The 26420-nt window shown below is 43.1% G+C and overlaps 2 protein-coding genes across 6 annotated transcripts in view; one reads left to right on the forward strand and one right to left on the reverse strand.

The window, feature by feature from the left end:
• The window catches only part of PLA1A (phospholipase A1 member A), a 28397-nt gene extending 21306 nt beyond the window's left edge, over positions 1–7091 (reverse strand). Inside the window, exon 1 of one of the 3 annotated variants that reach the window (XM_032098469.1) lies at positions 6787–7089. In XM_032098469.1, coding sequence (XP_031954360.1) covers positions 6787–6920 — 134 coding nt within the window. In that variant the 5' untranslated portion in view covers positions 6921–7089. Of the gene's footprint in view, positions 1–6786 lie in introns of all 3 variants that reach the window. The other 2 variants (XM_032098468.1, XM_032098470.1) reach the window with 2 other exon arrangements.
• Positions 883–25609, forward strand: CD58 (CD58 molecule). Of its 3 annotated transcripts, XM_032098472.1 has the most exons (11): positions 883–989; positions 11992–12285; positions 12934–13188; positions 15230–15319; positions 17641–17700; positions 17881–17937; positions 19421–19468; positions 21108–21179; positions 21819–21881; positions 22211–22279; positions 24463–25609. In XM_032098472.1, the coding sequence occupies exons 1-11, from the start codon at positions 947–949 to the stop codon at positions 24522–24524; spliced, it is 1113 nt and encodes a 370-aa protein (XP_031954363.1). In that variant the 5' UTR covers positions 883–946; the 3' UTR covers positions 24525–25609. The 3 variants fall into 3 exon arrangements, with proteins under 3 accessions (XP_031954363.1, XP_031954364.1, XP_031954365.1); XM_032098473.1 differs by lacking the exon at positions 19421–19468; XM_032098474.1 differs by lacking the exon at positions 15230–15319.
• The last annotated feature ends 811 nt before the right edge of the window (positions 25610–26420 follow it).

Consider the following 26420-nt stretch of genomic DNA (forward strand, 5'->3'; position numbering starts at 1 on the left):
GGAGTATTTGTCAGAGCAGCGATTTTTCAATAGCTGCTGCGTATTTATGTTTTCCAAACTGTTGTGGCATTTTCCCTTTCTTCCTCAAAAACACTCAGTGGTGTCAAGAGGCCAGACATCCATGAAACAGAATCTAAGTGTGTTTTAGTTTTGTGAATGGGCTGCTGAGCAGTTGGTGTCAAAGAAAACCCCCAGAAGTCAGCGTTGGTTTCTGTTCAATTTTTTTTCCTTCACTCAGCCCCCAGAGACCAACCTCACCTTGGGTGGAACAGGAGAGCGTGGCCAGGCTTAGCCTCGAGCCCATCCCTCAAAAGGTGATATTACCAGGTGTCCCTCAAAGAGAACAATGGGCATTTTTGGAAGCACGAATATCAAACACCAGGCTCCAGGGAATACTAGGAGTGGAAGGTGTCCCTGCCCATGGCAGAGGGGTTGGAACTGACCCAAACTATTCTGTGGTCGTTTCCTGAGGTGGCGAGCTGCGTGCCGCCTGCCGAAGTTCGTTCTTCCCCTAATCTGCGGGCTCCCACTCCACACGAAATTGATTTACTTTCAGCTTTTCAATTATCACAGCTGAACCTCCCTGACGTAAGAGCAACGCAACTTCTGCCGCCAGCCTTCGGTGGAGCTGCGCCCTTTGGTGTAGGCGGCACCACCTGGCACTCCAAGCCCCTGTAAGGCATCCGACACCCACAGGGCGCACGGGAGGCGGCCGCCGCGGCTGAAATGCCCTTTCCCCCCAGTCACGGAGTTGTCAGAAAAAGCGCCCATGGGGACCTCCGAGCACATGGGGCCACCAGCAGTGCGGGACGCAGGCCGGGGCGGGACGGGACGGGGGCTGGGCGGGATGGGCTGGGCGGGACGGGACGGGGCGGGCTGAGCTGGGCGTGGTCGCCGTCGCCCTCGAGCCTTGATTTCCGCCCGGGCAGAGAGCGGGTGGGCAGCAATGTGGCTGCTGGCTTCGCTCCTGTGCTTTGTGCCCTTCTTGGGTAAGCTGTGAGAGGGTGGCGGGGACCTTTCCCGAGCCCTTCGCTTTTGTCCCTCTCTCCCTTCCTCCCTCCGTCACTCCGTGCCGCGCGGGGCGGCGGGAGTGGGGCACCCTCGGCCGCCGCTCCTCGGGCATTCGGAAGGGCGTGCTGGGTCCTGGGGAGCGGCGGGAGCGGGCGCGGCAGGGATTTGGGAGCGGCGGGGGGTTCCGAGGTGCCCGGGGAGCTGCCCCAGCCGCCGCCACGGGCGCTGCTGTGGCGGGGGCTCCCTGCGCGGGGCGAGCGGGGCGTCCCTGGCCGCCGGCTCGCTGCCCTCCCGAGGCGTGGTGAACACAACCGGGCGGCCGCCTCTCTCCCGCGCCTAAAATTAGAATTACATATCGGCCATCAGCACGTTCAGGACCTCCCCACCCTGTTCTCGGCATCCTGTGCCCCGTTTGTTTCAAACTTGTGTAGACGGGGAGCTTGGGGTAGGGATGTGTGTGGTTTTTATGGCACACGCGCACGAGGAGTTAACTCCTGCCTCGCTGCGAAGGAAGCAGGGCCACAGCACGGGGGCAGCCTCCTCCTCCTCATACCGGGGCGCACGTTTGCCTCCGGGTCCTGAAGTGTTAAGGAAGTCAGGAAACCAGCTTTTATTGTAAAAGTATTCTTGTCATCCCTAAATGTGAAAATGCTGTTTATTTTGTATTCTGTGTTCCTTCTTGCTCATGGATAAAGCATCAACGTTCTCAATTGTTTTGTGTTGCTTTGGGGGTTGTTTTGTTTGGTTTTTGTTGTTATTTGGTTGGTTCGTGGTTTTTGGTTTTTTTTTTTTAGAAGTAAATTATTACTATTAACTGCTATCGAAATATTAATCAAAGGCCTTTTTAATTCAAATGCCTGAGGAGCATAACCCTTACACCCATAGCCCTTGCAGTGGGCTGTGAACATGAGAAGTATAAACAAAATTTGCTGAATTTTGAAATTGAAGATGGATGTACAAACTTTCTTCTTGTCATCAGAGTGAGCTGCTATTGCTAGATTGGCCAAAAAGCATGATTTAATCTGTGAAGATCTTCTTATCATTCCTCTCTTCTAAGGGATTTCTCCTGACTTTGGGTTTTGGGTTTTTTTTGCTTTGGGAGTTTCCTGAATGTGACTAAAATAGGAGCTATTATATCCCCCTGTTTAAAAAGGAACTTCTCCGCTGCTGAAAGTTCTGAGCAACTCCCTGTGATTTCCTCCTGTTCCAACAGTCTTCAACTTGCTTTATTTAATTGAGATTGTGAGATCCTGTTCTGTAAGAGCGTTAGGGGTCCAGGCGTGCAGGGAGGACCAGTGGAGAAGCCAGGACACTGTCCCCCTGCATGAGTCTGTCTGCTGATGTTAAGCCTTAGCTGCAAGTTCTTATCTCGCCTGCAGTGCTTTTGCAGAGGTTTCTAATGAGTATGACTCAGGCATGATTAACTGAGTATCCTCTTGTAACTTTTTCTGCAGTCAAGGCTCTTTGTTACCTTGTGTTATGTAAGTTGGCCTGCTGTTGATCTGAACATCTGATCCCTGTGCTATAGACTTATCCAGAAAACAAGGTTCCAGGTTCCAAAGAACATACAATTCAAAGGCAGAGAAGATGGTAATTGGACATCTGGAGAGGATAATTGTGGCTTCAAGTATCATAATGTCCTCCTTTAATGAAAAACATAGCTAGTTCTGTTGTCTTCTCTGTAAAACTTTAGAATCAAAGTGGTTGATTATGGCAGGAGATCAGGAATGCAAACTCTTTACTGTTGTTCAGTAAACTAAACAGGCATGATTTCACACCATGATTTTGTTTGTATGCTTGCACTATTGCTGTTATGTGTGTGTTGACTGTTGTAAATGTTTCATGTTGATTTTAACAAGGTAAAATAATCTATCATCTCTCTATGTGAAAATCAGACCCTGGAAGTCAGACTGATCTGCCCAAGTGCATAAAGCAAATCAGTAGCAGTTCAACTTGGCATGCAAGTTTCTAGCCTTGCAAACACCTGTTCTAAACACCAGGATGCTGTTGGTAGATCCTCATCCTCTATCAGCCTTCCCCTCCTGAATCCCTTCTCCATCCAAGTTTAAAGCACTGCGCTTGTCCCAGTCATGTTGCTGAACATCTGGAGTGGGGGAGGAGATGTGCTTCTTCATTCGCCTGTGGGATCCAGAAGCTGCAGTGTAGCTTTGGTGTCTTCAGAATTCCTACTCACCACATAGGGCATTCCTGCTTTTCACAATGCCAGGCCAAGTCAGTTTTTTATCTGTTAAGACCTCAGGCTTGTCAGTTACAGTGCAAAACCTCTCCTTGAGGCTATGGAAGGACTTAGATTTTTAGACCTACCAGGAGCGTGCTCCTACAGTTGTTGGAAGTTCAAGACAAAACTTTGTTCAGATTTAGGATCCTGGATGTTGTATGTGCATGGGAAGAAAGTCAATGTGGTGTCTGTGGCCTAGTTTGGTGAAGGAACCCACAGAGAGAGATTCACCTCCCTGTAGGAGGTGAATAAATAATACCACACCAACAGGAGGATTGCAGGGCAAGCCACACCTGTGGGGATGGTCTTTTGCACTGCAGATGGCAGCCAGACTTTTATTTGCTTTAGCTGTGTCAGGATCCTGCCCCAAAAGCAGAGAGGATGTGGGAAATAAGCTGGATATGAACTAGAGCACCTAGAAGCATTCTGTGTCTGTAGTAAGGCTCATCTGAAAGCCAGACAACTCCTTCAGAGTTCTGAGGGTCAGCTCTTTGTCATGCAGTATAACTGCCTTCTAGTTCTTGCATATTTAGATGGATTCCTTAATGCCATTTTCATTGTATCCTTGCATTAATGGTTGCTTCATTTCCCAATTCAACTTCTTTATAAAAATTGAGTTAAACTGAGAAAACCTGGTTCACCTAAAAGCGGAAGTTGCCATCTCCAATACTGAGCATAGACTGATAACCTGAGAGCTGATAAAAATTATTCTTTGTTTCAGACTTCTTCTGAGAGTGACCAGCATAGAAACCAGACTTACTTCAATATGGCTTTTTGTTTCTGTGTCATTAGGCAGTTCAACAAGTTTGAGCTGGCTTTTTTTTTTAATTTTAAATTTTCCTGTGTTTTTGTCTCTGTACACAGAAATATGTGCTCCTTCCTTTCCTTTTTTTTGAGAAATCCCCATGTTTTTCTGATCAATGTTTCTTCTGTGTCTCTCCACTTCATGAGAGGTGTCATGGGAACTACATTACAAGACATTGGGATGAATGGGGGAAAACCTGGACTCCTAACAAATTTGGGTTGTTTGTGGAATGTGGTTATTTTGTGTGTTGCTAATAGAAATGTCAAACACAATTTTAAATAGTGTAAATGGAAAAATCAGTTATCAGCACTGTCAACCTGACACCTGCTTGTGTTGTCCTGTAACCTTACTCCTGAATTTTCCTCAATAAATAGAGGAAGTTATAAATTCCTCACAGAGGAAAAAAATCAAACCAGACGTCTGCCTTCTGCTTAAAAACTCTTGATAAGAGCTGAAGGTGTTATATCATATTAAAACCAAAATGAAGCAAATAATATTTTTGCCATGGCTATTTAACACTACAGGATGAACACAGAGTGAAAACTTTCTGATAGTTTCTTGCCTTAATGTAATTAATGGTCTTAGACTTTAGATAGCCAGGATCATCTCTGGATTGCATACACAGACTGCTTTGATTCTGAGTGTGTTAAAGGTGTTCATCAAGAAAAGAAAAAAAAATGTGTGTCTAGGTTTGTCTATTTTTGGGTTTTTTCTTACTGGTCCTCCTATCTGCTTACAGCCTCAGGAGAGCCTGTTGGCCATGTTCAGGGTAGTGTGACTGTAGGCTGGCTGGGTGATACAGGCTTTGTAAGAGACAGAAGTTGTAATTTGGAGTATGTTTAAGCTGGTGTTGCCACAGGTCGAGAACAGTTCCTCTCCATGTCATTAGTTTGTGCCATCCTTCATAAGTAGAACAGCAAAGATGATCTGGCTGAAAATTCTCTCAATTGAAGGAAAAAGTTACCAAGAGAGATTATCTTCTCAGTCCTGTTGATTATGGAGCCTACATAAAGACTGTGCTTGTACAGCATAGGAAGTGCTGCTATCTGAATATTGGGAGTAAGTGGAATCATTCTATGATTCCAAACCCCAGAGGGTTTGGAATCATAGAATGGTTTGGGTTGGAAGGGACCTTAGTGATCATCCAGTTCGAGCCCTCTGCCATGGGCAGGGACACCTGCCTCTGGACCAGATTTCTCAGAGCCCCATCCAGACTGGCCTTTAACACTGCCAGGAACGGGGCATCCACAACTTCTCTGGGTAACCTGTTCCATTGTCTCTGGACTGATTTTGAACTGCTGCTTTTTTTCATAGTTCAAGGTAGGCTTAAATGCAGAGCAGTTTTGTCCCTAAGCAAAGCCTAGAGATTGAAAAGAATCAATATTCTGCAGGACACAGTGATCCTCCCTAATAGTTCACCACCGCTAAAAGTGGTGATTGCCAGGCCTCTTCCTCCCTGGTCTGTTCCAGTGCCAAACACCTTCTGGGTTAAGAACCTTTTGTTAACATCCAGCCTAAACCTCCCCTGACACAGCTTCAGGCCATTCTCTTGGCTCCTGTCATTGGAGAGATCTCTTCACCTCAGAGAAGAGATCAGTGTCTGGCCCTACTCAATGTTCTTGCTCTTGCTTTTCCCTGTTTCGCTCGCTTCTACTCCATTCCATGCACATCGTGTTCCCATGATGAGTCACATACAGGAATTACAGTCCTTCTGTGGGTTTTTTGTTGTTTCTTTAGTTGGAGTGGGTGTTGTGTCAAGTTAACTGTCAGCAGATTGTACTGTCTGTATGACTATGTCACTGCAGAAACAGGCAGGCCAATACAAGGGAGAGGGAGGTAAGTCCATCCCCATGCTTTTGGTCACCAGCTTAGTTTAAAAATAACCATGTAGCTTTTGTGTGGGAATGCTGCATGTTTTGCCCTTGCTGAGGGATACGACTGAAAGTATGGATTTTGTAGTGGGGTGTTACGAGCAAGAGTGTTTGAGATTGCTTAAAAAATCACTGGCAAGGGTATGAGTAAAAGATTTGATTTTAAGAGACAAAGCATGACAAGTTTGTTGGCAAGATTCACTCTACTACTTACAGGACAGCTAAGGCACAACAAGGGAAAACAAGCAACAACAAAACCAAACTAAATCCAGGCAACCAAAACAGAAATGAACTGAGAACTATCTGGGGGGGTGTGTGTATTTAGGTGTGTGTGTGTGACAAAAGACAGTGCAGGCAAGGATAAAAAGGAACACAGTCCAAAAGCTTAACAACACTCAACAATACTTTAACTTAACTTATACCTTAAGCCTAACAATTCAACACAGGAAAAACAGTTACTTTATACCTAACTTAACTTATAGCTTAATTTATAGCTTAACCGTAACATTCTAACGGAGGAATAACACTTAACAACATTTAACCTAACTTATAATTTCAAAGTTACAAGTAGCAAGTCAGCAGAAGAACAATGCTTAGCAACACTTAATGTAGCTTACAACTTATGTTTAATAACTTAGCAAAAGAACAACACTCAGCAGCGTTTAAGTAAGCTCCTAACTATAACTTAGCCTTACTTACAGGCCTAACTTACTTAGGTATCTGAGGTACTTAACAAGGAAAGCAGCATCTCTCTCAGATTTGCTATAGCATATGCGCAGGTGCAGGCACACTGACAGAAACAGTCAGTACAAGCAAGGTACCTGCAAACAATTCCATTCAGAGGCCAGTGAAATACTCACTTTGGATGCTTTTGCATCTCCTGACAGGTGAAGGATTGGGCCTCGAGCAGTGAGGGTATCAGCCCAGGATATGCTGTGTTTTGGCGATCCTCCAAGTATAGCAGACCTGAAGGTTTGCTGGCTCTGAGAGGCATCCCCCTCAGAGGCAGATGCTGATCACAGCCCGTGGTGGCCCAGGAGAGCTCAAAAGGCTCTTGTTTTGGACCGCTGCAAGAGAATGGGCTTCAGTCGTAACAGTGTTTCATCCTGGACACAGTGTGGGCTGGCACTTTCTTTGAAAGTGTGAGAACAGGAATATTATGCCATTCAGAAAAGAGGAATATTTTCCAAGGCTGGTCATAGGGAAAATAGGAGCTTTGTTAGCAATTCCTGGAAGCAGACAGTATTTCTGATAAGCTCGGAAAAAGCTGAGCCCAGAGGCTGTTTTCAAGGCCAAGGCCTAGCAGGCATTTCTCAGATCACACTCCAACCTGGAAAAGAGGAGGGAGGAATGCACCACCACATGGGAGGGACCCAGGCCTGTTGCTGGGTGCCACCCTTGGGTCCTGCCTTTGCTGATGTGTAGAGCTCTGTGGATGCAGGCAGCTCTGCATTGTCTGGGAGGAGCAACACACACCTCTGTGAACATGCTGCGGTATGCAGGAGAAAACCTCTGCTTTGGGTGTTACATGTGTAGGATTTGCATTCATTCCTGTGCAAACCTGATTTTATCTTGCAACAGCCTGGGTTGCTGCTACAGCTTATTGTTGTCTGTGTTCTCTCTCCTGATTGTAGCTTTTGCCTGTGCTTTTATACCATGGGTCGAAGTGCTTTCTTACTGGAGTTTGGGAAGTGGGTTGTGTTTGTGGCCTGTGGGGGAATTAAGAGGACTATGGTTGGTGTATATTCCCATAGTCCTTCTGGACTGAACATCTATTTCAGGGTTTTCTGCACCTGGTGGTTTTGAGGGCTAGCAGGGAACATATTTGGCCCTGCTAATTACAGTTGCTGGGAGAATTAAAAATTTTTTAAAAGCCTTAAAAGGGGGTAGTTGGGAAGTTACAAAAAAAATCAAACAAAAATCTGCTCTTTAAAAAGCCCTGCTCCTGAAGCAAACAGTTCTTTGCCATAAACTAAGCAGTAAGGACTTTTCCACCAAGTTTCGGCAGGTGGAATGTTTGTGTCTTCATGGTAATAGGAGAGCCTAGCTGCTGCCTGTATAGACCTAATATATCCCTATATGCATTTCAAATAGGTATTTGAGACCAAAAAAATTAATGATAGCATTAAAAATAAAAAGGGATTAGCTTACAGATGTTCTCCAAAATAACTAGGCCTTACATCAGCTCCAAGAAAAATAGTCAAACCAGGTAGATAAATACAGTAATGAAGCATTTATTGCTGATAAATGGAGTATAAAGTTCTACTTAGTCTGAGCTGAATATGGATACCTTTAGCCTGCTAAAATGCTGAAAGAGTCAGAATTAGTCTGGGGAGTATTAAAACTCCAGTACAGCACTGGGTTCTGTGGGTCTGGCTGCTGGAGAAATGGGAGCAGAAGATGACGTAGACAAGGTGAGGTGGTGGGTTTGCAGAAGAGGCTTTGCCCACACAATGTTAGCTCCTCTTTATCTGTGACACTTTGAGCATGTGATTTGACTGGAAGGAAAGAACACTAACACTTGGCATAAGAAGGAATCGGGAGTGGATTTTAGGCAATACAGGAGCAGTTAGTGTGATGATTTCTGTAGAGACTACTGGAGGCCTTAGCACAGCAGTATTTTTTTTTGTGTGAACTTTACCTGGGAATAATAGGCTACAATAAGGAGAGAGGGAGAAAGCAGAGAAACTTAAAAAAAGGCAGTTCTAGCCTTCCAAAAAGAGTGTGTGAGAGAGTGTCTGGTTGTCATTTCTCCTTCTTTGCCCACCACTGTGGAATGGGAAATAAGTTTTCATTTAAAATAAATAAGAAAAATGGGGAAGGGTTCCATAGGAATTTATAAAACATAATGACACATGCTTTCTCCAGAAGCTCAAACATGTGTGGTTATGACCTTATGCAACATTTCTGTATGATTTCTTCAAAAAAAGGAAGCTGACAGTGCTAAGTGAGAGACTTCTTCACATTTTCTCTCAACCAGTGAAGCAGGGAACTAAAACCAGAGACTGGGTTTTTTAAGATGGGAGGAGATAACTTATCCTTGAGGAATAACCATTCCTTGTCCTGCTGTTGGGAGCCCTGAATGCCCTTGGGCAGGAGCTCTTCAGCTCCTTGCTGCCAAGCCTTTGTTTCACCAGTCAGCAAGAAAAGAGTGTGCTGAAGACAGCAGTGCCCCTTGTGCTGAGCAGAACCTGTGAAGAGAAAATGTGGGGTTTTTTTCAGCTCTGCTCTCCTTCAGTCTCATTCCTGGGCTTGAAGAAGCAACAATTTTGCTCTCATAACTCCAGCCTAGCACTTATGACTAACTGAGAGTAAAGACATGGAGTGTTTACCAGGATCAACACTCAAACTTAGGAAGTTATTAGGGGTTGGCTGAGCAGTGGTGGCTGTCCTTGCTCATGTTCTTAGTTCCCAGCAAACAGCTGCTGTCCTTCCTGAAGGCTCTTGTCAACAGCCACTGTGGTTTGGCTTGTGCTGATGTCAAGCCACCACAGCTTGACCACCCCAAATCTACTGAGAGGTAGAAATTCACGGTGGGAAGAGCAGAGAGTATTTCTCCATACTAGGAGTACTATAGGTCCTTAGGCAGTGAGGGGTGACTTCTTGAGGAATATGTGCTCCTGGAAATTGTCTTTTGCGGGCAGAAACAATGGACTCTACACGATTCAATATGAATCAGGCAGAAGCCACTTTATTGATGAACTACTGTCCCTGATACACAAATCTTGCTTTCCCTGCACACGATCATGCATAATTGTTATTGGTTAAGGCCTATTTTCACACGCTACTTTATGCTTTATGATTGGCTCTTGTATGTGTGTCACATTGTCCCTCGTGTATGTCACAACTGTCCTTCAGTTTGCATTTTCTTATCCTTTTCTTCCTTTGCTTGTTCCTCGTTCACATCCTCCCCAATGCTGCTTGTTCTTTTCTCGCAACCTTCCCATGGACTTTCTCCCCTGTTCAAGTCCTTCTGTCTTACATGCTCTGGATTTTCTATCTTATGGCTGGTTCACATTATGTCCATTTTCTAATAAAGGCATGGTTTCCACAGTCTTTAGGAAACAGAAGTCTCTAACAAGGCTCCAAGCTTCGTCAGATCAAAATAGCGTTCCACCCCACCCAACATCTTGCAATCTTGTGGTCTCCAGACACAAATTCTGGAGCTCATGCATTCTTTTTCTTCTGGAAATCATTAATTGAGATGTGTGGAATGAGATGCTCAAGTGAAATGTTTAAATCTTCCTGAACAGGGTAGACTACAAAGAAAGTGGGTACGTTGTGTTGAAAAGATGTGGGAGTTGATAGCTTACCCTGATTACTTCTACAGTCCCTGTACCTGGAAAAGGCCACCATGTAAGCACAGGCAACAAGAAGTTGGAACTCTAATGGAGCAAGAAGAGTGCTTTAATGGGTAAATTACAAACAGATTGGATATTCCATAAAAAGCAAGGCATGGAGAAGACATGTGTGTGCAGTTCTCTACCCAAGCACATGGAAGTGCATTTCTGTTGCTTGTCTTCAGTGTCCTGTCAGAGAAAGTCTGTGTTTCTCTGGCGTGGCAGAAGACCTGATGAGCACTGTTCTTTGTCAGTGGGAAAAGAAGGCCTAGCTGACCTTTCTGTCTGCTTTCATATGGAAAGGAGATAAGATGTGGAGAAAGATGGGTTTTCTGGATTCATATTCAGTGTAGGGAAGACTTGTTTTGGTGTGATAAAGCTGTAGTATCTGCACTGGTTTAGGAACAGCAGTAAGTTTGCCTACAATGATGACATGAGAAGCAAGGGAAGCACAGAATGATATAGGAATTGGTGGTTTTGTAAACTGATGCCATTTGGGAAAAAATGAAAAAAGATCAAACCCAAAATAGTAGCTGTCACTTGGAACCAGTTGGCTTGAGGAGTAAATATCTGAAATATTTGTTTCACCACGCACAGTTATTGTTTAATGGGAAGTTTTGCATCATGCAGATCGGGAATCTTGACTTAATATGAGACCTCATTTGTATCTTAACCATGCCCTTCCTTCTATGTAGTAGTAAAAAGTTACCAGCTACTGTGGAGAAAAATTGATTCCTAAACACAAGTGTAGCTTGAACTCAGTACCAAAGTGTTTTTGTCTATGTTCCTGTCTGCCATGGCAGTGATCTTGCAATTGTTTTAGAGCCGCTCAGAGCTATTTGGGAGGAGGAGGTGACTGCTGAAGACTGAAGCAGGGACACAGAGATGCTGATGGTTTAAAGGTTGTGGCCCCTTCCTCACAGCAGGATTTTGTCTGTTAGATCAGTAGGGTTTTTTTCCTCACAAATGCAGCTGTTTTCAATGAAAATTAGGAAAAATCTCTTACCTCTCTTCTATTGTGGTTTATTTATGTTGAATGCCTGGGCATTTTTAGCAGAATGTAATTGGCCAAGACTGAAAGCAGTAGAGATATCTGAACAGCTTCATTCTTGCTGACAGCTCTGTTAGATCTCAGAGGCTGGGATGCTGTTTCACATATATTGGCTGTGAAATAAACTTGCTTAAGTGACATTTCAAGGGAAATCTCTAATAACCCCATGATTTCAGCACAGGTGCTTTGAACTTAGTAGCGGTTTTGTGTGAGAAGTGTGCTTTTTCAAAACTGTAAGTATTCATGCTGGAAAAATTGGGTTTATTTCATCAGCAGGAACTTCAGTCTAGGTGTTCTGCAACAAGATGTTAAAACAGATTTTGCTAGTGATAATTCTTCTTTAATATTTTTCACCAGATCATGGGCAGGAGGCCTAATTCAGGTGAACAGAGGGAAAGTACTGAGTGTAGGGGGGCTTAGGACAGGGAGGATCATCAGGGCAATGATTCTGCCTGGGACCAGATTGTGGAAACTGAATTCCTTTCCTGTGCCTGTCATACAATTGTGCTGACAGCCTGGGTTTGGGTAATTCCTAACTGATGCAGCAACTTTGTGATGTGCTTCTTGCCTAAATTTGAATGTATCTGATATTGCATATGGCATTAGTCAAGCAGTGTTTTATAAAATGATTGTTAAAGTAACTTTTTCTTCCCCCCCCCCCCCCCCCCCCATAGCACACATCTACTGTGAGGACGTCTTTGGCATCGTGGGAGAAAATTTTACTTTTCCAGTAAAAATAGACCAAAAAGTAGTGGAAACTACCTGGAAGAAAAACAGGGATAAAGTGGCTGAATGGGAAGGGCTGAACCAACCAACGTATTTTGGTCGTCTCTGGAACAGGAGTGTGCTTATGGAGAATGGGTCCTTGACTATAGTTGACTTGGAGAAGGATGATGCTGGCGCATATGAGTTACAGTACCGGGATTCTGTGAAAGATCACTACTTAAACTTCGTACTTGTTGTGTTAGGTAAGTAGTGGAAGAACTGCATAAAGAATGTGAACCACCTTATTCACTTTAAAATGTCTAGAAAGGGGATTGTATATTTGTCAGGGAAGCAAACAGAAACAGAGGGGGCGGCTGTTCTTTGTCTCAATTTTAAGTTGCTTAGGCACTTTGAACAAATTTTCAAAGGTGGCATCTCATTTGTGTGCCCATCATTACTCACCTTGGAATGACTTCTAGAATGTGTGCAGATGGCACACTGCACTTTCAGGTAGACAGCCAAACTTTTGGAGCAATCTGACCAGGTAATCCCAAACATTATGTACCTATTAAAGATGTTCCTGCAGGCATATTATACGTGCTTCAATATCTGTGGCATCATCCTGTGTAGATCTACTCAGCCTCACTAGCAGCCTTTGGGAAATAAGTGTGTCTATTAGTCCTATGGACAGTGAGCCGTGAGGATGCTTGGACTAGGCATGGAAGAACCACAAACAGGTGGTTTACAGGTCACTTTCAGAAACACATTCCTCTCTCATGCACATGTACACACTTGCTCACACTTTTGTCTATGCACTCTCCTGCTGGTTTTGTTGCTCCAGCCCTTGTCCCGTGCTGAAATTCTATGTAGTTTATAACTAAAGTAATACAGAATGTTTTCTCTCCTTCTAGATCCCCTTCCAGAACCTGAAATAAGCTGCAACACCAGCGATCGTAAACTTGTGTTAAACTGTGCAGCAAATTTCCAGGGGCCTCTGAATTACATTTGGAAGCTGAGTGACAATCCACAGAGTCATGAGAAGCAGGAGCTTTCCATCCTTTTGGAAGATGTTAATGCTACCACGAAAGCTACATGCATCATTAAGTTCTCACAAATGGAAAGGAGCTCTGAAATCTCCTTGATGCAATGCCTTTCAGATGAAAACGGTAATGAATGTGTCATGTTGCAAACACAGGTCTGAGAGGCTTGGTTGGGAAGCAGCATGGCCTTTGTAAGATTTCTTCTGACTTCCCGGGAAGTTAAATTTAAAGAATAAAAAGCATCAGAAGTGATTTGTCTGCTAAAAGTTTGTGTAAAGTTTGGGAAAAGTATCAGGCTGACAGTTTGATCCCCCTAGAAAGATACTTTTTGCAGGGACCTCCACAGAAGAAAGCCCTTAGCTATGACTTGATTGAGTAATAATAAAGATTAGAAGATCTCTTCTGAATCTTCTGGCCTTATGTAATTACTGCTAATGACTTGTCCTCTTTGTACTGCTCTCCATGAATTGGAGTGAAACTATTCAGCCATTTCAAGCGAGTCATCTAGCAGCCATTAGATAAAATAATTTCTCATCTAGGATGTCAGTGAGCATACTTCTTTCCTCCTTCATAGAGAGGTATAAAAAGTAGAAAAGAGTTTTCCTCCTGTTGCTTATTGCTTTGGGACAGCCTTCAGCTTGAGGCTTGCATTTTTAGGGTTTTTTTTAAACACAGAGTGAGGACCTGTTTGGAACCATGTGGTTTGTAGGGTGTGTAAGGCAGTCCCTAACTGACAGTATTGCTCATTTCTGTGCAAAGTCATTGTCATGGTTTACTAGTATAGAATTTTTCCTTTACTGGAGTTATGTGTTAGAAACTTGTTAGAAATGAGGGATGTGATGGGTTGACCTTGGCTGGCTGCCAGGTGCCCTTCAGGCTGATCTGTCACTTCCTCTCCTCTGTGAGGCAGGGTGGAGAAAATATGACAGAAGCCTCATGGGTTGAGGTAAGAACAGAGAGAGACCATTCAGCCATTACTGTCACAGGCAAAACAGACTCAACTTTGGGAAAATGAATTTAATTTATTGCCAAAATCAGAGCAGGATAATGAGAAGCGAGCAAATCTAAAACACCTCACCCAGACCCCTCCTTTCTTCCCAGATTCAGCTTCACTCCCCATATCATTACCTCATCTCCCTGAGTAGTGCAGGGGAACAGGGAATGGGGCTTGCAGTCAGCAGACAGTTCATTACACATTGCCCTTCCTCCTTAGGGGCAGGACTCCTCACTCTCTTCCCTGAACCAGTGTAAGGTCCCTCCCACAGGAGACCTCCATGAACTTCTCCAATATGAGTCCTTCCCACAGGCCACAGTTCTTCACAAACTGCTCCAGTGTGGGTCCCCCACAGGGTCACAAGTCCTGCCAGCAAACCTACTCCAGTGTGGGATCCTCTCTCCATGGGGCCACAGGTCCTGCCAGGAGTGTGCTCCAGCGTGGGCTTCCCATGGGGTCACAGGTCCTGCCAGGAGTGTGCTCCAGCGTGGGCTTCCCATGGGGTCACAGCCTCCTTCAGGCATTCACCTGCTTCAGTGTGAGGTCTTCCATGGGCTGCAGGGGAATCTCAACTCCAGCACCTGGAGCACCTCCTGCCCCTCCTTCTGCACTGACCTTGGTGTCTGTTTGGCGGATTCTCTCATCTGTTGTCATTCCCTTCTCACCCTTGCTGTTGTTGTACAGCAGTTTTTCCCCTTTCTTAGAAGTGTTATCCCAGAGACACTACCACAGTCACTGATGGGCTCTGCCTTGACCAGCAGCAGATCCAGCTTGGAGCCAGCTGGCATTGGCTCTATATGACATGGGGGCAGCTTCTGGCATCTTCTCACAGAAACCATCAAAACCTTGCAGTGCAAATGCGATACACAATATTTGCTGAAATTTCATTTGTTTGAAATCTGGCTCAGCCTTTCATAGGCCAAGAAGTGGAACAGCCATTGCCTTTCAAGGGATGTGCCTTCACTGAAATGAGGTACTTCACATGTAACTGTCCTGGACCTGGCTGAAGGTTTTGCTGATAACTGACTGGTGCATTAATTTATTGAGGTTACTTTTTAAAAAATACCTATAAAACATTTGGGGCTGTATTTCTACTGAGCTAGTGTATCATACAGTTGCTTTTTAACTAAACAGTCTCTTTTGGTTTTTTTTGTTGGTGATTTTTTTTTTAAGGAGGCAGTTCTTCCAAACGAACCAGAGGTGCTCTTTTTGGAGCTTGCATCCTTATAGCTGTAGTAGTCCTAGTATTCCTGTTCTACAAAGGTATGTATGACACTTCCTTACAGCTTTATGTGCTTCAAGATTCAGCTCATCTAAGGTTCTGTAGAATGGATGAAAATTTCTGACCATTGGATGTTTTGTTAAAACAGTAGAAGAAACAAGTCTAATTTAGGCAAAGACTAATATATTTGAAGGAAATAATGTACTGAACTTTCTTGCATTCTGACACTGGGCTCTGAGTCCTAGGAAACACGGCAGTTTGCATTTCCATGTTTCTCCTTCAGACTGGGTGTTTGATTTACTGCGTGTTTCTACTTACCAAATATTTGTAGCCTCTCCCGTTCCTACCTGGGCGTGTTTTCATAGCATTTTTTGAGAGCATCATAAAGCTGCCCTCAAGATCACATTTACTGTTGGGACGGGCTTATACCAGGGCTGAATATCGTATGCCGAGTCTAATCTGACAACTCAGTGTGGTCAACTGATAAGTGAGACTTTCTGTGCCTCCTGTCAGCCTGTATTGCCATCATCTTGGAGTTCTGTATTTGTTTTTTGATCCATCCCTACACTGAATTCAAGTATCTTTTTTGTAAGTCTGACACTTTAATCAGAAATGGTAATTATAGGCTATCACTGTGTATTTTTTTTTTGTGCTGCATTTTTGGATTTGTGTCAAATTGTCTTCTGGTTTGAAAGAGGGGCACACCATCTTTTCTCTTTGTGTTGGAGAGAGTCCCAAACAGGAATACATTTCTTCATCCTATTCATGCTCTGCATGGAAAATTCATGTTGACTTCCAGATGGGGCCACCACTTGGAGGTGGCTGCAGGGTGAAGAGTACTGGATGCATCCCATCTGGGAATGACTAATTGATGATATTCTGCAGGGAGGCTTTGATCAGGACATAAATAGATACATATTGCATGTGGACCTTATGCTTTCCTGCTCATAGTCCATTTAGTTTCTGTTGGCATGGAATCATAAAATAAACTAGGTGGGAAGACATCTCTGGAAGTTTCATCCCACTTGCTGCTCAAAGCATGACCAACTTCAAAGCTAGATCAGGTTGCTTAAGGCCTTGTCCAGTCCAACTTTGAATAGTTCCAAGGATGGAAATTCCCCAGCCTCTTTCAGCACGTGTTTAAGTGCTGAATCACTCTTGTAGGGAAGGATATTTTCCTTATTTCTCTTAGGGATTGCCCTTTGGCAACTTCTGTCTATTGCCTCCTGGCTTTAGGCTCTATACTTCTGAGAGGAGTTTCCTTTTTTTCCTGTAGTTAGTTGTAGACAGCAGTTAGCCATCATCCTCTTAGTGTTCTTGAGGCTGAGCAAACCCAATTTTCTCAGCACCTCCTTGCACAGGTCCTGCCCCTAGACATCTTGGTGGACATTTGTTAGACTAACTTCAGAAAGTAGGTGTTTTTACATTAACTGGGAGACTAAAACTAGAGAGAATACTCCACATGTGGTGTCACAAATATTGAATAGAGAGGAGGAATTATTTATGTGTTTGGGCTGACTGCACTTCTGCTAACACAGCCCAGTATTTGGAAGCCTTCTACTGCAAGGGCACATTTTTCTGAGTGATGTTCAGCTTGTTCATGCTTTCAAGTCTTTTCCAGCAGAGCTGTTTCCTAGCCAGGCAGAGCCCAGCCTGTAGTGGTCCATGGGGTGACTGCAAGAGATTCAGGACTTTGTTTCCCTTTGAATATCACGTCTTTTCTGCCAGCACATTTCTCCAGGTTGTTGAAGTCAATTGGAGTGGCAATCTTGCCTTCCAGCATGTCCCCTACTCTCCCCAGTTTGATGCCATCTGCAAACTTTCTGAAAATGTCTTCTTTGTCCTTGCTCATGTTGGTGGTGTTAAACAACACTGCTCTTGGTGACAACACGCAAAGAATGTGTCTCAAAACTGACCAGCAGTTAGAATCAAAGCAATTCTGTTACTTCCCTTGAAACAATGAGTGTTTGAACATGCAAGAAAATAAACCTGTTATACCTTGGTAGGATAAGCATTGCACAGGTATAATCAAACAGCAGAGATTTGCTGATTTAAGTACAAGACTCAGAATCAGGAATTGTTAAGCACTACCTTAGATTTGATTAGATGTGTTCTGACTTGCTGTCGCAGGAGACCCATTCTGTTGTTCTCTCACTGATTTTCTTTCCCTCAAAACAGTATTTCATTCTTTGTTCTTTCTTCAAGTCAAGTATTCAGTTGCATGTTCTCAGTGAAGTGTATTTTCTTTTGTTTTGGGGTGGGAGAGGGGGATGGAATGGATGGAAGCCGTCAACAAGTTTCTGAAGGCACAAAACTTTATTTCTGAGTCATTTCTCCAGGTATTCTATTTGCTTGTGTGCAGGTATAATTAACTTTGGAAGAGGAAGAAACACTGCTCAGAACAGTCCAGTGAATGGCTCAGGTAAGACAGTGTCAAAATGTGTGGAAATCATACCGGTGCTTGGTCTGGGCTTGTCAGTTTTTATTCTGTGTCAGTGTAGTCTTGCATTGGAGAAGTAAAGGAGTAAGTTTTCTTTGGGTGCAGTGATTTTTTTGCAGGTCATTAATACATACTTTCTAAAACAAATACGTTTCTTTATAGGAGAACATGAGCAACTTTTCCATGGGGACAGCCAACAACAGCCTACCTCACAGGGAGGTAAGAAACCTGTATTCTAGGGTATTAATGTTTCTAAACATCTGCTGTTGGTTGGAGTAGGGAGTCTGATTTGCTTTTTAGTTTTTTGCAGGGTCTGAGCTTTTGAATTGGTTTTCAGTGTGTGTACAGGCAGACTCAAAATCTCAGTTGGGGTCCAATATTGGATGATTATAGGGACCTGCACTTAATGAATGTGTTAGTGGGGCTGGCAAAGTTATTGACAGTGAGTGGGCTGAGAATTTCCTGGTCAGCAGCTGTCTTTGGAAGTGAATTACCTTTTTAACAGTGGAGAATTGGGGATGGTCTAAGGATGAGGGCTGGAAAAGTGCACACTGTAGGGCAATCTGTCATTCCTCTCTTCCTGTCCAGATCTCCATCTGGGCTTCTGCTGTCCATTCTAATCGGCATTGGGGTTTTTTTGGTTTGGGGGGTTTGTTTGTTTGTTTGCGGATTTTTTGTTTTGTTTTTTCTAAGTGTTTTGTTGGAGTGGTTTTGGGTTTTCTTCCTTAATTTGTAGCAAGATTGCTCTGTTCTCTGGCTTCTTGTGTTTTGGGATGTGGAAATCACTCTATATAGTGAGCAGCTAAGGAAGGGGACAACTCATTTAGTCTGTGCTCCTTTCATAAGGGTGAATTTGGCTATCATGTTCTAGCTTTAACATATATGAGTCTTGTTGCCAGGACTGTGGTCTGTTTTTAGGAACCAAACTAAATCAACCCCCAAGGCAGTCAAGCAGACTGGGGAGAGCAGGGGAAGATTCTTAAAAAATATTCTGTTACCAGACCAAACAGTGTTTCCGTGGGGAATGGCCAAAGCTCCTGCCATCAGGTGCAGGCTCAGTGCCCTCTTGGAGTGTTCTGGTGTTGAGCTCACAGTGCCTTCATGTGGGATGCTCAGTCTGGTACCTTACATTTGTTAAAGCTGTGGTTCTAGCCCATCGTTCAGAGACCACTGAAGTTGAGACTAGGGATGAATCTGAAGGCAAAAAAAGGAGAAGGATGGGTAGGGGAAAAAACCAATAAACCCTGCAAAACGCCTCATTTTGGTACTGCACTTACATTTGCTTTAGAATGTTTATTTTAAAGGTTCTTTAGGGTCTGCAAAGAGGAAGGGTTTAAAGTTACAGTATTACTGCAACACAAAGATGAAGTAAAAAAGGTAGATGCAGATTCTCTTCTCAGTTATCTCTGGCTTTTTATGGCAGATTTGTGCAGCTTTATCAGTAGATCTACTTCAGCAAGACTTTTGTAAAGTTGTAGGCATAAATATGAACAATGTTGGTCATGGTCTGGGACCTTAAGTGGTTACTGGAGGGAAGTTGAAGTTGAAATTAATTGTGAGTCCTTAAAGTGGCACAACATACTGCCATATCTGTTGAAAGTGTTATGATGAAGTTGTCACTTTAAGGCTAAGTTGCATATTTTGCAGACTGTTGTGCTGCCTCCATACACATTTCTGGAAAAGGATTTCTGTTTTCTTGCAGCTACATTTTCACAAGCTGTTCATAATGAGAATGAAGAGCCTGAAGCAGGTAACAAGTGAGATGGAGCCCTAAAACAGAGGAATATGAAGCGGGAAAGTAATTTTGCACATGGCCTTTTGTAGTCCAAGCCATATTAGCATGTTCTTAGTATAGAGTTTACCATTCTCCTGTTGGCTTAGAAGAATGTGTTGCCTTAGGAACAGGAAACGTTGATGGGTAGATCACTAGAAGAGAAGTCAGAAAGACCTGGGGCCTGTGTTTGGTAAACAGGAAAACAGCACAGAGCAAATACCTTCTTGGGGCTTTACCCTCCCTCTTGATGAGGATGATGGTGCTTACTGTGTTTGCAAACCATTTTGCCAGCTGTGGGAAAAAGAACTAAGCATGGAAGAAAGAACCCCTCTTTACAGTAAATAAGAAAATTACCCTTTTGTCTAATGTTACCTTTTATTTGCATGCAAAAGAGTGCAAGGATATTTTTATAGGATGTCATCATGGGTAGGTGGTCTTTGCTTTCTGCTGGAAAGAAACACACGACCTTAGACAATAAAATGCTGTGGCTTCAAAGCTTTGTATTGATTCCAAATAGATACAAGCCTCGGCACATCAATTTAGAGACGGGATGCTTACCAACTTGCAAAATTCGTATTTGGGAGATACTTCATCCAGAAATGTGCTTCTCTAAGGAAAGAAGCCTGCTGTATCTTCCATTTGCTTTATGCTTTAGGAGACTTTTGACTGCATTCATGAGGCAGCTAAGCAAAGCTCCAGTTTTGTTTTCTTAGTCCAGTCAGTGTAAATTTCAAGGAAGTTCTGGGACCTGTATTTTTTCTAGAAGTTCTTTTAACTCCAAAGGGCTAGTGAAATTGAACATTATTGTTCAACTTGAGAAAAAAATGTCAGTTTTTTTCCCCAGTCTGTTGCACTAGTGATTCATTCAGTCCCTAGCTCTTCCACCATTTTCCACAAATGGCTGATAATAGGGGGGTTGGAAAAGGCAGAAGTCTAAAGGAAAAAATCACTAGTGATGACAACAAGGAAAAGGAAACTCAGAAAAACTCAGAGCCCCTGGAGTTTGCTGCATATTCTTCCTGCATGAATTATAATGGGTGTAGAACAGCTTTTTTTCATCTGAAGAAATAGGAATTGTGAAGGTGTGGTGTACTGCGGGATTGTCTTATCACTTGTGTAATTATTTCCATATACATAGACATGGATACAGGAAAAGGAGGCTTATTTTATGCCTGTCTTAAAGTAGAAAGGAATGAAACACACAGTTCAGGCAAAAGAGAAATCAGGTCCATAGATAAAGGTTGTCAGTTTGGACACGAGATGCAGAAAATAAAAAACTTTCTTTTGTTGCAGTATAGAACAGGAACATCAGGAAGGGGAGTTAGTGCGCCTCTGTGCAGTACACCCAGCAGCACTTAGGGAACAGTCACTGCTCTCCAGATGGGAAGTTGTAGGCGAGGCTCTGGTGTTCTCTGAGATGTGTGTACAAAGCAGTTCCAAGCAGGGCTTCTGCTGATAGCACAGCAGTACTGAACTTGGGGAGGAGAAGGTGTGCTCTGAGCCCTAGACTGCTCTGAGCCCTAGACTGCACAGAGCAGTGGCCTGTGCTGGGGAGGGGCAGAAGCAATGGACTGTGCTCCTGAGGGACTGCAGTTGTTCTCTGATCTCTTTTCAGACAGAGAATTGAATGAGGAGGACAGTGCCCTGAAAGACAAGCAGATAGTTAAGAATGGTGTAAATCAGGAAGGTAAGTGCCTTTTCTATGGAGCAGTCAGTGCTATTGACCCAGTAAGCAAACTGGCCATGATCTCTTCATAGAATCTGCTAAGTTGGAAGGGACACATCAGGATCATTGACTCCAACCCCTGGCCCTGCAGATGGCACCCCAATAATCACACCATGTACCTGAGAGTGTTGTTCAAACACTTCTTGAGCTCTGTCAGGCTTGGTGCTGTGACTACTTCCCTGGGAGCCTGCTCCAGTGCCCAACCACCCTCGGGGTGAAAAACTCTTTCTTGATATCTGACCTAAACCTCCTCTGACTCAGCTTCAGGCCATTTACTTGAGTCCTGTCACTGGTCATGAGAGTGAAGAGATCGTACCTGTCCTCTTCCCCACACAAGGAAGTTGTAGACTGTGTTGAGGCCTCTCTTCAGTCTCTTCTCCTCCAGGCTGAACAAACCAAGTGACCTCAGCCACTTCTTGTAAGGCTTCCCCTTCAGACCCTTCACCATCATCATGGCCCTCCTTTGGATGCTCTCCAGTAGCTTTTCTATGTTGTGTATACACATAGAGCTGCAACTAGCAACTCAGTCTGATGCAATAGAGCCACACCTTGACGCTGAGCAAGGCAGGGGACTGTATTTGTCTTCTTATCTCTCCTCAGACACCTTTAGGAACAGCAGCGTGCTGGCCAACCATGCAGATGAGCATGGCATAAATGAAGGAGGTAAGTGCCTGGACTGTGGAGCAGCCTTTGTTCATTGTGACTTTTGCCTAATGCCACCTAATGGGTGGCACCACAGGCACTGAGTGCCTCCCCTGCTTGGCATTTACAGGGTGTGCAAGGGATCATGGAGACAGTAGAGTCAGGAATGGAGGAGAGAAGGAAGGTGTTGGATGGTGATCCCATGGGAATGGGGCATGTTGGTCAGGGTTACTACTGTTGCCAAACAAATGGCCCAAATCTCAGTCAGATTATTCTTGATCCATCTGGGCCAGAGAGTCAGAGAGTTGTGAGGTCCAGGACTGTCTTGAGTATTGCCTTTGTCCTTGCAGAGGTGACCCAGGATGCAGAAGGTAGAGATGGGGAGCACCTGAACAACTCTTCCAGCTGCAGTAAAGAAGGTATGTGAGGGTGAAGCTCTCTGTGTCTTGGGAGATTGTGCTGACTGACACTGAGGTTGACTGTGAGTAGTTTTCCTTTCTTGGAAGAAAAATGAAAAACATTGTTTTGTCTGTCATATAGTCCTTACTTGAGTGGTGTAACTATGAGCATCTCATACTAGTTTCTGCTTTTTGTATTGTAGATGAGTGGTCACCAAACTTTTTGTAATTGTCTACCACATCAGTAAAATACTTTGAACATGCATACCCAATTGATGTATACTTATAAGTTGTATACAATTTTTACCATACTCAAGTATTACATACACTATAAAACATGCACAAAATAAATTTAAAAAAATTATAATGATAGAGCAAATAGTATTTTTATTTTTAAATTTTATTACTGGTGCAAAAATATTTTTTTTCTGCACCTCAGTGGATTGCCTTGTGCACACCCATTTTGGAGTCTGCTGATAAAGATAATCCATTTAAAGATTCTCAAAATGCACAGCCATGTGAAAGCAGGTGGCACCTTACTGCTGCAGAGTTTTTTGTTCTGCCAAGTTTGATACTTCTGTTGAATTACCAGCCAAGCAATCACATCCAAAAATTCTGGTATTTGCTGAAGACAGTGTTGAAAAGAAGGGGGAAAATAATTTCCAAATGTGAGGAAGCATGGATGAATGGAAGGGTGGGAGGGATTTAGGACTGAGTTCAAGAAACCTGACTCTGATGCAGACAAAACTGCTGATGAAGCTGTCATGAAAAAAGGAAGCAGGCTGTGTAGCTGCAGAGGAAGCTGTGGTGTGTCGTAATAACTGAGTCAGATCCTGTTAGTTAACAATGAGTAATACTGAAAGCCAAATGAAGTAAGTCAGTGTATTATTCCTGGTCCCCGTGGTGTGCTGCTTTGCTGGGCTAAACTGTGCTCCTGCGTCACCCGTAAGGGTTTAGCGTCTGCAACTGCTCTGTTGTTATGTCATGCTGAGGCACCAGATGTGGCTGTGCTTCCTTTGGTGCTGTTTGCAAACCATGTGAGAACAGAACATTTTGTGTGTTTTGAGGATGGGGTATGAAAGCTGATGCCTATTCCTGCAGCTGTAGAATGAGAGAACCCTATTTCATATTCAGACCCTCTCACTGCACAGACCCAAAGAAGCAGCACACAAATACTCACCACACACACACAAGTGGATTTTTGATTGGGTTCTTTAGTATCACCACCAAGGTAAAGCAGTAAACCTGCTTGGATTTTAAACATATAAATCATAAAAATACTTCAGGCCTATCTAGGAACCTGTGAGAACCAGACTAGGGACAACTTTCTTTTTCTCATTTTCTAGAGAGTTGCATACCATATGTCACCATACACTGCTCTCCTAGACCATCTCCTGGCATCCTAGGTTGGAGTGAGGCTGGGCTAGAGATTAGTGGAAGGGACAGGTAGTGCTATCAAAGTGGGAGCAAAGACCGAAGGGCATAGTGCCTTGGCACATCCAGGTGGCTCCCCTTAGAGAGTTGCTATGTGTGCAACAAGATGGAAACACCAATGTAAGTGGGCTTGTGTGTGCTTTACTGGAAATCAGCCTGGTTAGAGGCTGATGCATGTTGCATGTGATGAGTTAGGCTGGGCATGTAGTCTTGAACTTTCTGCACTGTAACTTCCCTTGGCCTTCAGTCTCCTTGCTTGTCAAATATGAGCTGTATTTTCAATCCTCAAAAGCGAAAACTCCAAAAGCACCCGGCATTACTGTGTGGAAGAAATAGCAGCAGCAGCACATGCATGTGTGAAGCACAGCTGATACTGAGATTATAGACATAAAACATTTGCACAGAAGTAGTGTCTTAATTGCCTGGTTCTGTGATCTGAAGTCATGGAGTCAGAGCAACTTCACAGGTTACCAGATGCATAGCAGGTGGCTGGCACTAAGTAATAAATGTTCTAACTGTGCTCTAGTTGCAGAGGAATGTGTCTAAGCATGAACAGATAATTTGGGTAAAAGGTTTAGTGGCTATCAGATAGCATGTGTCATGTACCTGCTCTAACTGGATTGTTATGCATCACATGAGAGTGTCTTGGTGCATCTTCACACCACCTCATTAGTATTTAAAGCTTGCAGTATTCTCATATAGCTAGTTCAATTTCTAGAAGAAAAGACATAGTAATTCACCTGTGTGCTTTTCGTATTCTTTTGTTTCAGATCTTAAATCAAAAGCAAGTAATTCCGTTGCTGCCCACACAAATATGGAAGAGAAGCAGTAGAATTCAACGGTGAAGGATGTGCTACTTTTTTCCTTGAAGGTCTTCCACGAGCAATGAAGTTATCAGACCTTCATCAAGAAGCACTTAGAAGACAAGCTGAAGTGTTTCCAGTGCCTATTTTTCTTTCCTCAGAAAAGACAGCTTCCTTTTCTAGTGCTACTATGTGAAGAAAAATAGGCCAAAACATTTTAATTGTTTTGTATTTGGTTTTAACAAACAGTGCAGTACTAACACACCAAGGCCTCTTTGTAGTTGATATTTAGAGATTTACAAAGTTGTATATATATTTGCATGAATGGGGACAAATCAAAAACTGATCAGCTTTCTATGCACTTTTTTATCAGTACCTTTTTACAGTCAGAAAAAAACTTCATCCTTCAGCAGACCCAGAAGGATGGGAGCTGGCATTTTCTAGCCTTGGTTCTCCAACAAGAACTCAATACTCCAGACAAAGCTGTGTCCTAGAGTTGGCAAGCACCTGGCAAACTGATCATCTCTTGACAGTGGTTCACTTTGTGATAAACTACATTTCAGCTTTTCCTAAAGCTTTATATATTTTTTTTTAACTTTTAGGACCTTTTTTTTGATGCCTTATCTCTTACTGCACATTTTTTCTAGGAATGTCAGCTCACCTCTACTCATTTCGAAGGAACAACACTGTATCTTCAAGGTGCTTGAGACTAGAACAAAAACTTGAAAACTGAGATCATATATATAATGAAGCTCAGAAAAAATCAAAAAGAAAAACACCATGCATTAATGTTTTCAGAACATCAAACTATGGAATGTTTTTCATTATGTTTACATGCTGATTGTTCATAAAAGTTGAAAGCTATTTTAGTGCATTTTAACTTGGTGCATGTAAAGAATCATGAAGGTTTGACACTGGTAACCAAAGATCAGAAGCTCCCCATTCAGCTTTCCTCTTGTTTCAGTTTACACCCTTTCCACTCACACAATTTCTTCTGGTATTTGCAGCTGTACTGGATGAGTGTTCACAAGTCATTTTTGATAGGACTAGACCTTTTACCTCTACTGTTGTATGTAAATATTTATAATTTATTAAAGTACTCAAGATGTAAAAAGCTTTGCCTTTTTTTTTTTTTTTTTTGTAATATATTAATGTCCTGTGGGTTTAACTTTCTCTTTTTTACCTTTTCTTTTCTGTTTTGTGAGTTCTTTTACTCAGAGTTTGAATTAAAATGCAGGAGACCAAAAATTCATCTTTGGACTTAGTTGTTTATTATAGCTTATCTATAATACAACTGCACAGAGTGTGCTTTCAAATTAACAAGATGGAAAATAGCCCTGAGTTCTAACTTCCAAGGCTTTTTAAGGTCTAAATTAACCAATTATGAAATACCAAGTAATATGTTTTTACTTATAATCCAATTACTAACTTTCTGTGACCTGCAGTGCGGGTTTTTTGACCCAATAGCAGAACCCCTAGATTTGTGAAGAAGAAGAAAAGAAGAACAACAAAATCCATACTCAAAATCATCCATATTGTTACCTATATCCCCTAAGCCTAATTTTTTACACCTCTACATATTCCACCCAGTGATATAACTCTTAATTATACAGCAACAACCTCAGTGTTATCACACAATTTAAGAAGCCTTTCCCAAGGTTTCAGGTTGAATAGAGTGTGCTTCTGAGGATCACTGCTTGTCAGCACTGAAAGGCTGAAATTCTCAGAATCCAGGGTTCCAACAGTAATATATACATGCAATTTTTATTTAACCTTAGAAGTTACTGACTGATCCCCAAATAACCCAACGCGATGTATTTTATATGGTTGGTGGTTTTGGGTTGGTTAGTTGGTTGGTTTTTGGGTCAGTGTTCCTGACCCAAGTGTCCTTCTCCATTCCACCTTGTACTAGTTCAAAAACAAAC

The sequence above is a fragment of the Corvus moneduloides genome, chromosome 2, assembly GCF_009650955.1.
Source record: "Corvus moneduloides isolate bCorMon1 chromosome 2, bCorMon1.pri, whole genome shotgun sequence".
NCBI lineage: Eukaryota > Metazoa > Chordata > Aves > Passeriformes > Corvidae > Corvus > Corvus moneduloides.